Genomic DNA, 16,201 nt, shown 5'->3' on the forward strand with positions numbered 1-16,201 from the left:
GCCCCTTTCCCATCTTTATGCCTTTGTAATTTTCTCCATAACCGGAGAACACTCCTTTTCTCTGTTTTTTGATAAACTACAGTGGCTTTTCCCAAAAATGCATGTGCACACACATATATTTATATGTATACATATGCATATATATGTGTACCTGTATGCAGATATGTATGCATATTCCCCTCATTCCCATTTAGTTTCTTAAGCCCTTGACAACTTGGCCAGAGCTTATCTTCCTCAACTCTTTATACATCATTTCCCCTCCCAAACTTGGACATCTAGCCACGTGGGCCATCTTTCCCTTCCTCATGAGCGACAGACATGCTGTCCTCTGACTCCCTGACTTTTTTCTGACTCCCTGCCATGTCTGAATGCACCACGTCTGAATCCTCACCTCCGCTTCAAGGACTCCCTCTCTTCCTTCGAGGCTCAGCTCAAGGAGCACCTTCTGCCAGATCCCAGAATCCTCCTTCCCTACTTGCCTGGTATGTAATTACTTAGATTCCTTCTTTTCATATTTATTCTCTATATACTTATACGTGCATTTGTTGTGTCTCCCATGAGAACTTAGGCTCCTTCAGAGCAGAGAGTGTTTCATTTATTATATTTCTATTCCTAGCACGGGTGCTTGGAGTACTTAAGTATGCACTTAATAAATACTTGTTAATGATTGAATGATTTTTTTTCATTGTTGTATCCCTAGAGCCCAGGACAAGACTTGGCACACAGTATTTAATAAAAGCTTGGTGAATTAAATTGAGTTTTCTCAATTCCCTGCCTTTCCCTGCTTCCCTGATTAGATTATAGAATCAAGCTCCCCTTGACCTGACAGAGTACCACCCAATAATGTCTATGCCTCCTGTGGGTGATGAACAATCAACCAATTGACCAATGAGCATGCATTAAGTGCTAACTTCTCACCAGTATTGAGCCAGGCTTCTGATGAGACCTCCCCTCTCCCCTTCCCCCACCCCATCCGGGCAGAACCAGTTACCAACCTTCTGGCCCAGGAATCCAGGCAGGCCTGGGGTGCCAGAACTCCCCTTCTCACCCTGGAGGAGAAATACAGGTAGGTTAGAAGGTCACATACTCGGAGAGTCCTCCCAAAGGATTTGACTTTTCCTCCCCAGAAGCCTCTGAGGCTTCATGCTCTAAAATCCCCCTACATTTTTCTGGGTTGACTTTTGACCTCTGACTCCGCCTGAGCCATGGTACCACACGTGACTCCCAGCCCATCATCATGGGCCACTGCCTGTGAATAGCGACTCTCCTGCTAACCCAGCCTGAGAGGCCATTTGTGAAGAGCAAACTGTCTATTCTATCACTTGGGCATCTTCCGAGCAAAGATGGTGAGATGGAAAGAGCATTGAAACCACAGGTTCTAGGTTCAAAATTTGCCTTCAGTGTTTGCTATCTGTGTGAACTGTGTGCCTCTCTGGGTCTCAGTTTCCTCATCTGTAAAATGGGTGACTTAGTCTGTACAGCTTCTAAGGCACCTTCTAGTTTTGATTTTATCATGCCTTGCCTGGGGTGCCACTGAGTTGAAGTAGATCTATACTGACAAAAGAGCTCGCAAAGAAGCATATTCTCTGTTCTCTAGTCTAGGAAAGACCCTTGGGGCTCTGGATGCGCAGTTAAGGGGTATCGAACGGTCTTTTCTGGGAGCAGAAAGGCACTCAGAAGAGTAGGATTCTAGGAAATAATAAGTTTCCATATGACAATTCCTATTTTCATAATTGGTAAACACATAGGTATTAAGCACTATGTTAGGTGATGGGCTGGGTACCATATCTGAGAGGGACAGAACCTACTCTGGAGGGGCTTTCATTCTACCAGATTTCTGTTGCGCTTTAAGATTTGGAAAAATTTAAAACAAAACAAAAAATTTAAAAAAGAAAAGAAAAGAAAAAAGAAAGAAAGAAAGAAAGAAAGAAAGAAAGAAAGAAAGAAAGAAAGAAAGAAAGAAAGAAAGAAAGAAAGAAAGAAAGAAAGAAAGAAAGAAAAATTTGGAAAAAATTTACCCCAGAATCTCCCATAGATATGATAGGTATGTCCAATGTCCATTTCACAGATGAGTAAGCTGAGGCTCAGAGAGAGGATGCTCCTTGTCTATGGAGGTACCAGTGTTGGAGCCAGGATTCGGGGCTTCTCCATCCCACATTTCCATCACTCTGCATTGCCAATAAAACCTAGCGCACTCGGCTACACACCTCAAGCCATTCCCTTCCATACCTGCCCAAAGGGCCTTTTTTATTTTTTGCTAAGGCAGTGGGGTTAAGTGACTTGCCCAGGGTCACACAGCTAGGAAGTGCTAAGTGCCTTTCTTGGCCTTCTCCCCTAAAATGCACGAAGCGCAGTGCAAAGGGAGTTTGCCTTCAGCAAGCCTGCGAGTGAGGCAGCTGGAGGGGAGAAGGGAGACCCGGGACGGCAGAGCCCGAGGGCACAGAAGGACACTCCTATTCCTCGGGCCTCCTGCCTCCCCCCGGCAATAAATAGCTCCTAAGGAAGTCGGGTAGCTCTGAGCAGAGCTGCGCGGGGCATCTCGGGTGTCAGCGCTCGGGGCCCTGGCCAAGCTCGGGCCTCCCGTCCCCTGCCCGGGCCCAATGCACTCGTGGAGGTCCCATCCAAGTTCGAAGAGGTGGGGGCGGGGGAGGGGAAGACGCACGGGGAGGGGGGGGACGAGCCACACGCAGAGTCCTACCCGCTGCCCCCTCTTCCCGGGCAAACCTGGGGGCCCCGGCACTCCCGCAGCTCCAGGCTCTCCCTTGGAGGCAAGGCAAGAAGACAGAGTCACGGTGAGAAGACACGCAGGGCTCCCACCCGCGCCCCCCGGGGGCCCTGCCCAGCGGCCCGTGCGCTCCGAGGAAACCCCCCCACCCCACCCCACCCCACCCCCGAGGGCTCCGCAGGGAGAGCGGCCCGCCTGACGGCCCCAGCCCCGGCGCAGGCCCCTCTCGGCGAGCTCGCCCCCTCCCCCAAGTCTAAGCTTCCTCCGGGCCGGAACCCGCCGGGGAGCTCGCCCTCAGAACCGAACTGGGGACGGGAACCTCCGCCCCTCACGGATGCCCAGATCTTTGGAAGCAGCTCGGGGCCCTGCAGCCCCACGTTCCCCCAGCTGAGTCTCCCTTCTCCAGGTCTTCTCAGGTCCCTTTTGCGTGGAGTCTGCCCCAGGCTCAAGGTCTTGGAGGGCAGGGATTTCTTAGCGTGTTCTCTCTCTCTCTCTCTCTCTCTCTCTCTCTCTCTCTCTCTCTCTCTCTCTCTCTCTCTCTCTCTCTCTCTCTCTCTCTCTCTCTCTCTCTCTCTCTCTCTCTCTCTCTCTCTCTCTGTCCTTCTCTCCCTCTCTTCCCTCTCTTCATCTTTTCCTCCTCCCTTCCTTCCTTCTTTCTTCCCTCCTTTTCTCCCTCCCTCCCTTCCTCACTTCCTTTCTTCCTCCCTCCTTTCCTTCCTTCCTCCATTCCTTCTTTCCTCCCTCTCTTGCATCCTTCCTTCTTCTCTCCCTTCATTTTTCCTCCCTCCCTCCCTCCCTTCCTTCCTTCCTTCCTTCCTTCCTTCCTTCCTTCCTTCCTTTCTTCCTTCCTTCCTTCCTTCCTTCCTTCCTTCCTTCCTTCCTTCCTTCCTTCCTTCCTTCCTTCCTTCCTTCCTTCCTTCCTTCCTTCCTTCCTTCCTTCCTTCCTTCCTTCCTTCCTTCCTTCCTTCCTTCCTTCCTTCTTCTCTTCTTTCTGACATCTGACAGCAAAATATACCACCTTCCTCTAAAATGTGGCCTGATCAAGCTGGAGGGCAGCATGTTGGGATTTTCCATATGCCAGGCTCTATGCCTTTATTATGTAGTCAAAGGTCTTGGTAGGGCTACGAGGAGCATACTGTATATTGTTTTGGACTTGAAGGCAGGAAGAGCTGGGCTTGAGTCCTGCCTCAGAGATTCATGGCCTGTGTGACCTTAAGTTACTTGGCCCCTCTGGGCCTCAGTTTCCCCAACTTTAAGAAGGGATTGGAGTCTAAGGTTCTTTTTTGATCCTATAATTCACCAAACTTGTAACCTCCAAAACCCATTTCCATATAATGGAGACAGGAGCTTTCTTTTTTTCTGAGCTTGGAGCAATACCTGGCACATAGTAAGACTTAAGCTTGTGATTGGGCTAGATGAACCTGTTTGCAATCTGTCCCTTTCAGCTCTAAGATCCATGTGCCTAACTCACCATTTTGACTTGTTCTCACCATGGTTTGGATCCCTGACCTCCAGGAGTGGCAGCATGGCCCTCTCCTTAGTACCCAGACCAGGAAGGGTACACTTGAGCCAGGCAAAGTCTCCTCAACTTGTCATATTTAATCCAAGTCCCTTAAAAACACTCTAACCCAGGGATTCTTAATTTGGAGTCAGTGGACACTCAAGACATTTGTGAACGGATCTGTGAGTGGTCCGTGAGCTTGGAACAAGAAAAAATGACATGTTAATTTCCATTCCATTCCAAACCCAATGGTTTGCTTGGCACTCCTGGGCATCTCATTTTATGCATTCACAAGCAGAATTCTGAAATGAGTCCACAGGTTTCGCCAAAGAGATTCATCACATGCACACACAAAATATGAAGATCCTCTGATCTAATCCAAGGAAACTAAGTCTTGAAAAATGACAGTGACTTGTCCAAAATCATACCTACGTAGTGAGTAGCTGAGGCTAGATTTGAACCGAGGTCCTCTGACTCCAAATCTAGCATTCCAAGATGAGAAGTGGGGAAAGCAAGAAGGAGCAGAGCTTGGGCCAGGGGAAATTGGGATGATTTTTGGGTTCCTTTACCCAAGTGCTACTCCCATTGGCGTCACACACCGTAACTAGGCTTGGGAGAAGGAGAAGTAATGGGGGAAAATGATACTTTCCTGGCAACAGAGAAAAGTAGAGAGAGGAAGCAGCTACCATGATGATGAGTTGGAGGCCACATGTGGGCCGATCACATAAGAAAACTCAGTGGATTTGCAGGAGACAAGGTAGGAAAATGGGTGTGTCCACTGTGCAGCAGCAAACACTAGGAATCTTTGGTAGAGAGTAGCAGAGCTACAGTACTAAACATGTCCTGCCACTGGTGCCCATCCTCGCCCACTAGGATATTGGGAAAGAATAAAAAAGCCCTGGACAATTGTAGTAGTGAGGGCAGCCCTGCCAAGGAAGTTTAAACTGGCTGGGGCGATACCTTGGCTTTAGGGAACTGTGGCTCAGCCTGTGAGTAGGAAAGATGGAAAAATAAGGAATGAAGAAGAAAAGGGAAATAAATTCCAAGGCAGAGGCAGAGAACGTCCTGTCCTTTCGGAGCAACACCCAGGGAGTCGCTGCATCATCTTGGAATGAGTTCAAATCCTGACTTTGACACATGCTACCTGGGTGACCATGGACAAACATCTCAACCACTCCCCTGCCCCAGAACTTCCTGGGGCTCTAAGTTATGGGCATCTGTGGCAATTAAATTACAGGGCTGACTGGTATCCCCTCTCCCCCACCTCTCCCCAAAATCCTCCTTGCCTTGGCTGAATGATTTTCAAAATGGGAAAACAACACTGAAGTAATTCATCTTTACTGCCTCCCATTATTTACTTCCCTATTTTGGAAACCCCAGTTCTCCTTGAAGGGGCAGGAAAATGATTGTGCCATGGATTTAGAGCTGGAACAGACAACTGAGATTTTCCAGTCCCAAGTTGCTCATCATATGGAGGATGAATTTGACAGTCTCCAAAGCAAAGTGACGCATCCACCAAATTCCCACTCAGACTAAATAGAAAGCCAGAATTTGAACCTGGGTCCTCTGATTCCACCTGCATCCCTTTAGTGGGAGGGACCATGAGGACTGTTTCCGTAGGCACAGTTCTGTTATGGGATTGTGCAGGGCTGCTGGGAAATGGGGCCTGGAAAGAGCATGATGGAGGGCGTGGGATCCCTGAGGGAGGGTCAGCCTAACTAGGAGTCTCGAGGATTAGAGAGGAGGAGGTGTAATTGTGTTCTTATATTTCCTGGGTTTGTCTTGGCAGGTAGACAACCAAATATTTTATTTTGCCTACAGTTCTTTTTTAAGTAAATGGAATTTTTCTTTCTACCTTCCGTGGCTGAGCTTTGTCAGTGATCTATGGAAATGTTGATGATTTATGAGGGTTTATTTTATATCCTGCAACTTTGCTAAAACTGTGAATTGTTTCAAGTAGATTTTGGGGAAATTTTCTAGGATCCTCTAAGTATATCATTCGCAAAGAGTGATGAGGAGGAGGTAGGGATCCTATATGGATAAACATATGTCAAGTGAGAGAACATTCATAAGCTCTTGGCAAAATTAAGTCACGAGAGCTCCTATCATCATCCTGAGTAAGTCACTTTATCCTTTTTGCCTCAGTTTCCTCATCTGTAAAATGAGCTGGAGAAGGAAAGGATAACCTACTCCATTATCTCTGCCAAGAAAACCCCAAATGGGGTTAGGAAGAGGGGTGTGACTGAAACAACTTAATAACACCAGTAGTATTTATATATACCACTTTAAAGGCCTGCAAAGCATTTTACAAATGTTATCTCATTTGATCCTCACAACTCTGAGTGGTAGGTGCTATTATTAACCCTATTTTTACAGATGAAGATACTGAGACAGGAAAGTTAAGTAGCTTGCCCAGGATCACATAGGTGTCACACTCTGGGGCTAGATTTGAACTCTAGTTGCAGTGTTCTTCCTCTTCAGTCAGCCTGAGAGGCTGATAGAGCAAGTGTTATCATTCCCATTTTACTGATGAGGAAACTGAGGCAGAAAGGACATATGGGAAAGCCAAAAGTCACCCAGGAAATAAATTTGCTGGGATTTGAGTTCATTCCCAGCTTTGAGGGTTTTGTCTTTTTTCCTGGCCCACATTGTCCTAGCACTGCTCCTGCTCCTGCCCTTCCCGGATTAAGTTAAAATGAAACTGACCTTCATCCCGAAGGCAGCTGTCCCTGGAGCCCCCTGACAGAGAGAAAAGACAAGGACGTTTATGGAAGGAAGGAGAAAGACAAAGAAAAAGCAGTATCACACTCACAGCATGCAGGTGCCCCCTAAGCCCTGTCTCTTCTGTTCTCCCAAAGCTGGCTCACCTAGGCAGTCTGTCCTTTCACTGGCCAGGGGGAGGGGGTAAGGTCAGGTTCCCTATGTATGGAGTCCTCTAAGGGAGAGAGGGTGCCATAAAATAAAGGCAGATCAGGATTCTGAGGGGTGCCCTGGCTTTCCCTCTGCCCCAGCTCAAAGACACAAAGAGACCCTGTTGGTGTTTTTCAAGTCTCAAGGTGATTCTTAGTACTGTCAGTGGGGAGATTTGAGCCTGGCAATCCCCGGGAGGGATTCTGGGCAGAAAAGAGAAGGCAGCTTTAATGACAGAGCCTCCAGCTCTTTCTTTTCTCAGAAAGGTTACACAGGATGCCAGGATTGAGAGGAAGGAAGGAGGAGAAGGTTAGGAAAAATGATCAGGCCAGATCATTGGGGATTTCCTCAGAGATCAAGGAAGGGGTGGGGGGGTGGATGAATGCAAACTAGAGCCTTCAGGGAGGGGGCTCTGAGGAAGAGATAAGAAGGATTAGCTCCAATTTCTAGCAGGCTTTAGGGCACAGGAAATGATTTCCTCACTATATATCTATGAGGGAGATACTACATCTATTATTAAGTCCATTAAACACATGGGGAAACTGAGGCACAGAAATGGGAACCTGACCTGCCTAAGGAGATACACAGCAAGCTAGGATCAAAGCTGGGATCAGGTAGTGAGGGAAAGAGAGGGAAAAACGCGGGGAAAACAGCAGAGCTCAGTGCATTATCCTGAAAGGTACCTTGGGTCCTGGCCTTCCTGGCATCCCGGGCATGCCCCTCTCCCCCTGAAGTAAGAAATGAGAAATAAGAGTGAGAACAGAGGTGGGGCTGTGGGCACCGAGGTCTACCAGCGACGTGACGCCCTGCCCGGAACAAGCAATAGAGAACCAGGGTGAATCCCTCACAGAAATCATAATCTTAACAAGTCACATTTCTATGGAGACTGAAGATTGCAAAGCACTTTTCTCCTGGTCCTGCAACATAAGATGGGCAAATATTATTAAACCTACTTTACAGGGAAGTAAGTTGAGGCTCAGAGGTGATATGATTTTTCCAAGGTGATCTAGCCAGGAAGAGCTGAAACCAGAATTTGATACCAGATTCCATCTCTCCAAGACACTTTGCACTACTTCATGTGTGATGGAGGGGCTTGTCTGGCCCTGGATCCACTCCCAGGGTAGATTACAACACAGTCTCCAGAAAAATTATTATATTTCAAGAAAAGTGATCTTAGGATCTCTAAAGCTAGAGTTGGAAGGGATCTCAGAGGTCAAACCAGTCCACCCTGCTTATTTTACAGGTGGGAAAACTGAGGTCCAGGATAGCGAGTGTCCTTTCCATGGTACCAAGGGGAAGGGGACTGAAGGCAAGCTGCTTATCCAACAGTTTGCCCTGAAATTTAATACCCACAAGCACCAAGAAGCCTTCCCCAAAAATCATCATGGCATCATCAGTTTTAAAGAGAACTATCCTTACCAAAAAATGCTGAGAGGATAGGGCAGGGGTTAGAATACCCATTGTACAGATGAGAAAGCAAGCTCAGAAAGATCAGTAAGTCAGGTCAAGATTTGAACCTAGGTTCTCTGAACCAAGTGAGTACTTGAATCTGGTGGCAGCAATTTTTTCCTCTGAAGGCTCCAGGAGCCTCCTTCCTTTCCTGTTTCCTAAACTTGGTCCATCCCACAGGGCAGCAGCCTACATTTCCTTGGGGATCCCAAGGATGAGTAATCCTGGTAGCCCTTCCCCCTATCTCCATGCTCACAGATTTAATAAATAAATCAAATCATGGGAGCCTGCCCAGTTAGTTTGGTAGAGATTTCCAATTCTTCCCACACCCCCTTCATCACCTGACCATCGGGTTTTTTTTTTTTTTAAGTGACAAGTTTGTTCTGAGATCAATTAGGAGAAGAGAAAGAATTAGTTTTTCAAGCTGGAGAGAGTATCTTCAATTTATAGATGTGGAAACTTAGGCTCAGAGAGAGGAAGGACTTCTGGGAATGACCAAAAATCCTCTGGCCTCCAAATCCAGTCCTTTTTCTCCTACTCTGCAATTGTCACTGGTTGTTATTATTATTGTTGTTATTACTGAGATAATTGGGTTTAAATGACTTGCCTAGGGCCTCACATAGCTAGTAAGTATCAATTATCTGAGTTTGGATTTGAACTAAGGTTTTCCTGCTACCCTTCACCAATTAATTTTTTTTTTTAATTATTTATTTATTTATTTATTTTTTTGTTGTTGAATAGGAGGAAAAGATAGCAGTGGGTGATGGGATGGAGATCACCAGACAACAGTAACACAACTGAATTCTTACAACAAATTCCATTACTATACCCATTTTTCAGATTAGGAAACTAAGTTTCTATTACCTAGAGCATAAATCTGACTATTCTACTCTCCAACTTAAGAAACTTCAATGCCTCCCTATTGTCCTTGTGGAAAGATATAAACTCTTCTGTTTGGCATCTTAAGCTTTTCACAGTGACTTTCCAACAATGAGATGATTCGGACCAGTTCCCAATTGGAACTTATGAAGAGAGCCATCTATACCCAGAGAAAGGACTGTGGGAACTGACTGTGTATCACAACATAACATTCTCCCTCTGTTATTGTTCACTTGCATTTTGTTTTCTACTCATTTACTTTCCTTTCTGATCTGCTTTTTCTTGTGCAGCAAGAGAATTGTATAAATATGTATATGTATGTTGGATTTAACATATATTTTAACATTTAACATGTATTGGACTACCTGCCATCTAGGGAAGGGGGTGGGATGAAGGAGGGGAAAGTCTGAAACACAAGGTTTTGCAAGGGTCAATGCTGAAAAATTATCTGTGCATGTATTAAGAAAATAAAAAGCTTAAAAATAAAAAAAAAAGCTTTTTACCATCTGATTCTAGCTTGCCTTTCTAGCCTTAATATACATTCTTCTCCTTCATCACTTCTATTTTCCATTCAAATTTTGTGTTCCTCATCTATGACATCCTATCTCCCACCTCGTTTTTTGAACCAGCTGGTCACTATGTCAGGAAAGTCCTCCCCCTTCATGGCTGCCTCTTAAAACATCCTGGGTCTTTTAAATTTCAGCTTACATGACATCTCACAGGAAACCATGGCCAGTGCCCTCCCAATGCCCAAGTTACTTGTATTTTCTTCCTATTTATCTATATGTATATACGCTGCTTTTCCCAGAGAGAACATAAATTCCTTGAGATCTGGGACTGTCATTTTTGTCTTCACATTCGATCTGACACACAGTAGGCACTTTAGTTGAATCCCTATCCATCATACTTTCTGCTCCCCTTAAAAAGGCCAGTGGTTCAGCTGGGGGAGGAGCACAGAAGAACAAGGTCACCATTCTTTGGGCAGGAAGCCCCCGGAACCTAACCCCCCAAATGAGAACTGCCAAGCTTGAGAGCTCAGGGCTAAGCCAATCTGATTGTCATTACTGCCTGTTTCCTGAAGGCCAGAATCATTAAATGATGAATCAGGCCCTGCTCCCTCTGCAGCTGGTTCCCGTGGCCTTCCCTCAGTCCCTGCTCCCTCTTCCCTTCATTTCTGGCCCCTCGAGACAATAGCGGGGTCAGCAGAGTCTGGGATGGGAGCTAAAACAAGACCCCTGAGGAGCTTTCATTCAGTCTTGATGACCTCTTCACCTCTACTTGCCTCTGGGATCAGCCTCTCCTTCTGGGAAATGACCAAGTTCCTCTAACCCCACATCCCCAAATTCCCTGGCAGTAGGAAGGACGGAGGTTTTCCAGTTTGAGCCTGATTGTCTCCCCAGATCCTCCTTTCTTCCAAAATAATGCTTATTAGAAATAAAGCATAGGTTTTACCCTGCTGCTTCCTCCCTCAAAAACAGCGAATAAAGCACTGGGTCTGTAGTCAGGAAGACTCAACTTCATGAATTCAGTCAGCCCTAGATACTAGCTGGACAAGTTGCTTAACCCTCTTTGCCTCAGTTCCTCATTTGTAAAATGAGCTAGAGAAAGAAATGGCAAACCATTCCAGTATATTTTCTGAGAAAACCCCAAAGAGGCTCACAAAGAATTGGACAGGACCGAAACAATTAAACATCATCAAGATATTGATCTGATTTTTCTTGTGCAGCAAGAGAATTGTATAAATGTTTATACATATTGGATTTAACATATATTTTGATACATTTAACATATATTGGATTGCTTGCCATCTAGGGGAGGGAGTGGGGAGAAGGAGAACATCTAAAACACAAAGCTATGCAAGGATCAATATTGTCAAATTATCCATGCATATGTTTTGAAAATAAAAGCTTTAAAAATTAAAAAAATGATTTTAAAATGAGTATGATAAAACTAAAAAAATCATCAAGATATAAATACTTTAATATGGCATTCAAGGCCCCTCCAAAGCCTCTCTCTATTCTTGTTCATGTACCTTATATTAAGCAAAACCCAATAATCTAAGAAAGACTTATTAATGCCAACTGTGTTAAGCATTGGGGATATAATTAATAAAATGAAATAATTCTGAACAAGCACTTACCGTTGATCTCAATCTCAATTCAACTCCTGAGCCTTGGGATACGGTATTGCAGATGGTGGATTGATAAAGTGCAAGACTTGGAGTCCAGAAGGCCTGAGTTCAAATACTCATTTTCTGTGTGACCTTAAGGAAGTCACTTAACTCCTCTATGTCTCTATTTCCTCATCTGTGTGCCTTACTCATAGGACTTTTGCAGAACTTAAATGTCTTAAATTATTTTAAGTACTTTGCAAACTTTAAAGCAGTACCTAAAAGCTACCATTATTATTATTATTATTAATATCATTATTCTTCAGTACCCAAAATACTACCTATGAAAATCCTAACTCTCCTGAAAGTAGGAAGGCCTGAATTCATATCTTGCCTCAGGCATTAATCAACTGGGTAACCCTCAAAAAAAATCACTTAACATCTATCTGCCTCAGTTTCTCCATCTGTAAAACGGGCATAATAATAGCACAACCTTCCCACGTTTGTTGGGAGAACCAAGTGAGATAATAATTGTAAAAGGCTCAGCATAGTGTCTGGCACACAGTAGGCATTTAATAAATGTTTATTTCCGTCCTTCCTCCAGTTTAGACCATCTCCTTGAAGAAATCTGTTCTGAAATCCTAAGTTGAAAAACAACCTTTTGGTTTTTAAATTTTTTTTTCATAAAACTTGCAGAGTTCTACATATGTTCTTTCTTTCAATTTTCACACCACAGTAGGTGGGGTGGGGATGTCAAAATCGAACGGTAAAGAGCTGAAGAAAGTAGCCAGAAATTTCCCTTTTTGTGAACAGCTACTAAGTATCTGAGAGTGTTTTCTTGAGGAGGAAACTGTATCTGGTTTCATCTTTGTTGACCTGAAAGCCAGCCCAGGGCGGGTGGCCTGTGGGCTGCCAGATGCACCTTGGGAGATTGCTAGAAGACTCAGAAAGAGCCATCCGAAATTGTGCCCTGGAGATCCCCCTGCAGACTAAATTCGGCTGGATCCTGCTCCCTGCCAGCTCACCGCTTCAGCAGATAATGGGGAGTGTCCTTGTATCTACTGGGAGGGAGTTATGATTGAGCCTGGCCCCTGGCCCCATTTGCCTGCAGTGGCCAGTAGGGGGAAGCACAGGATCTTGTTTGGAGCCCCCCCAATTCTTGGAAAAGTTCTGGGCCCTAAGCTCTCCCCCCTCAACCTTTCCCATGCTCATTCCTTATTGCTTTCCACCTCCACCAAGATAGTTTTCCATCACCTTTCTTTCAGCTAGAACCACAGGCTGGCCTTTTGGTGGGGTAAATGTGTGGGGGTCCCCAGGCTCCCTAGACAATCTTGATGGTCCTTCTCTCATGAGCATACCCTGCAGAACTTATGGGGTTCCCAGAAAGACTCTTGCAAACTTACTCTCCTTCCCCTATGAGACCTCAGAGAAAACATCCCAGGGAAGCGAGATGGAGGAAGAAGGGCAACTGCTAATTGACTCACTTGCTTATGATCTAACCTAAAATCACAGCCTCCTAGAACCCTGGGTCTAGAACTGCAAAAGTTCCCGGAGGCTAGCTCCTCTTTGGTCAGATAAGGAAACTGAGGCTCATCAGGTAACATAACATGTCCAAAGTCACACAGGTAGAATTTGAACTCGGCTCCTTTAACACCAGAGATATATTCTTTACATAGTACCAAGCAAATTGGCTTGGCTCCTTGCTTTCTCCTCCTTGTGAGAAAGGCAGCTGGTAGGGCACTGGATAGAGGCTGGGTCTAGAATCAGGAAGACCTGAGTGCAAACATACCTTAGACACTTTTCACGTCTGTCTCCTGTAGTTTTCTCAACTGGGGATAATAATAAATTATACTCCCAGGGCTATTGTGAGGTGCAAATGAGAAAATATTTGTAAAGTGTTTAGCACCATGACTGGTATATAGTAAGCACTTCATAAATGCTTATTCCCTCCTCTTCTTTTGCCTTTTTAGGTTATGAGGTTTTCAGTGGATTTTAACTGGAGCCGGGCCTTTAGTCCCAATCTTTACTTTTGCTATTATCCATGTGACCTCTGGCCAATTGTTTCCTATTTTCTATTCCTGGGTTTTTAATGCTCTATAAAATGGGGTCTCTAGACAGAATGTGACTTAATTAATTCTCCTACTGGCGTGAGTGGGTGCAAACTGCGTATGCCGGCTGCTGGGACCTTGTTTAAAGTTAGGAAACAGGGAAGACTTGGATAGGGAGGACATTTTTGGCTATTTTCTTCAGCTCTTTAGTACTGAATTTTGGCACACCCCACCCAACCAACTGTTGGGAACGAAGGCCTGCGGGCCTGCAGCCAAATTTTGGTCTGGTCTTTGTGCTTTAAGAAACAATCGGTCAGGTTCTGATCCCAAGTACTCTGAGAAAGTCTCTTCCTGCCCCTCCTGAGGAGGTAGGGGGCACGAATTCTCTCAAGTCTTGTAAGCCTGTGGTGCGTTTCTCTCTCTACACATACGAAACAGTCTCTGACCGGAGTTTTGGGATAGAAAATGTCCACTCTGAATAGAGACAGATGTGCCAGATGTGCTTATGGTTAAGGGTAAAGAAAAGGGTGGGAGTGGGAGGAGATAGAGAGAAAAGACAGAGAAGAGAAGGAAAGAGAAAGGACAGGCAGGGAAAAGGAAGGACCCTCAATAAAATCTCTGACAGAGGTGTGTATATATACATACACACATTTGGGTATGTATATTATATATATATATATGTATATCATATATATAAATATAAATATATATTATATATAAATATATATAATAGACATAGTGTGCATATATATGTATGAAATATATACTGTCTATCTATAACATGTGTATGTGTATATATGTGTGAATTCATATATATACATACATACACTATTATATATGTTCACCTGAAAGTGCATGAAAAGATGGATATGTGATGTTTATGTGTTCAGTCATTTCAGTCATGTTCTACTCTTTGTACTTGGGGTTTTCTCAGCAGAGGTGCTGGAATGGTTCGCCATTTCTTTCTTATTTTACAAATTAGGAAACTGAGGCAAATAGTGTGAGGTGAGTTGCTCAGGGTCACACATCTGAGGTTGGATTTGAATCCAGGCCTTCCTGACTCCACTACATCCCTTAAGGGCAAGCCTGGTAAAGTGAAAAGAGGATGGGATCTGGAGTTTAAAGATATGGGTTTAGAACTTAGGCTGCTCACTATCTTTATGTCCTTGGAATGCTATTTCCCCTAAAACAAAGGGGTGAGACTCCCAGGATTTCAGTATGCTCTTTCTTCCCTGCTCTGATCACATCCACAGTGTTATATTCAATTGTAGGGATCACACTTGTGGAGGGAGATTAATAAGCTGGAAAGCATCAAGAAAAGTGGAAGCAGGATGATGATAGCCTAGAGTTCACGCTAGATTTTAGTCATTTGAAGAAAATTGGGATAGTTGGCCTGGAGAGGAGAAGACTCTGAAAGGAGCTGGGTGGGGGGAGGGCCACGTATCTGGTGGAAGAAGAATTATACTTAATTTTCTAGGCTCCAGGTATCAGAATAGAACAATGAAAGGAAGGTACAAAGGCACAAAGTTAAATTCAAAATCATCAAAAATCTCTTTACTTTAGAGCAGAATGGCCCACCTCAGAACATGGTAGACTGACCTGGATGACCATCTACTGGCCAGATTCTTATTTAGGAATGGTTTAGGCTGGGCGACCTCTGGGGCTGTATCTGTCTTTAAACCCTGGAAACCAATGGCCTTGGGAAAGCAAGAGAAAATGCTGTTCGGGATAGAAAGGCCTGGTTTCAAGTCCCATCTCTCCCATTAATTTCCTAATTTCTCCTTCTTCAATCATGGGACATGAGCCTTGGCGTAAATCACCCAAAGGGTCCCATGCAGCTCCAGTGTCTGTGACTCTGTCGGCAGGCAGGGTAAGGGCCTCTTTGCAAGTTTCCGCTCATAAAGCTTTTTTCCATGACATGTTTTGACATGAGGCCCTGTCTAGATGTCTCCGATTTTCCATTTCCTACCTAAAAAATTTTCCATCTAAAAAGGTTTAATAGCAGGTCCTTCAGAAAAGTCTTAACAAAGCCTTCCCTATGCATGAATCCAGCACTTAGGTCTGGGAAGGACGGTAGTTCCATTTTAGATATATGGGAACATCATGTCATTTGTAAACTCTGGGAACAAAATCTACAGAGGTCAGGGCTTGGAAAATCCTTAGATCGTTCAGCTCAAACCCTTCATTTTACAGAAAAGAAAACTGAGGTCCACCTTCCACACAACAGAAGTGGAACGGCTCTGCCTTTGGGGAGAGGGGATTTACATCAAAAGAGTTTTTGAAGCAAAAGGGAGTGGGAAAAATATAGAGGAGATTTCTGTTTCAGCAAAGTTTGTAGTCTGAAGTCCCTACCATATGTAAGATTTTGTGAGAAATAAACTGCCTGATTAACGTCACAGAGCTGAGACTCAAAAAAATCTCATTCTCAATCCTCATCTCAAAGACAAGGCCGTTGGATTTGGAGTGATCTGGCTTCGAATCTTATCTCTGCTGCTTGCTGTCTATCTGAGGGTCACAGACAAGTCACTTTTTCTCAGCCTCAGTTTCTCTAACCGTAAAAGCAGACAGCTATGTCAGAA

General features: G+C 44.7%; 1 protein-coding gene across 1 annotated transcript in view; it reads right to left on the reverse strand.

Moving 5' to 3' along the window:
- Nucleotides 1–16,201, reverse strand: part of COL13A1 (collagen type XIII alpha 1 chain) — a 120,690-nt gene that overhangs the window by 46,589 nt on the left and 57,900 nt on the right. The window contains exons 17-20 of the mRNA XM_074296546.1: nt 7,820–7,864; nt 6,933–6,965; nt 2,699–2,761; nt 996–1,049 (exon numbers count right to left, since the gene is read on the reverse strand). Of these exons, the coding sequence (XP_074152647.1) occupies nt 996–1,049; nt 2,699–2,761; nt 6,933–6,965; nt 7,820–7,864 (195 nt within the window). The remainder of the gene's footprint in view (nt 1–995; nt 1,050–2,698; nt 2,762–6,932; nt 6,966–7,819; nt 7,865–16,201) is intronic.

Source organism: Sminthopsis crassicaudata, chromosome 2 (assembly GCF_048593235.1).
Source record: "Sminthopsis crassicaudata isolate SCR6 chromosome 2, ASM4859323v1, whole genome shotgun sequence".
Classification (NCBI taxonomy): Eukaryota; Metazoa; Chordata; class Mammalia; order Dasyuromorphia; family Dasyuridae; genus Sminthopsis; species Sminthopsis crassicaudata.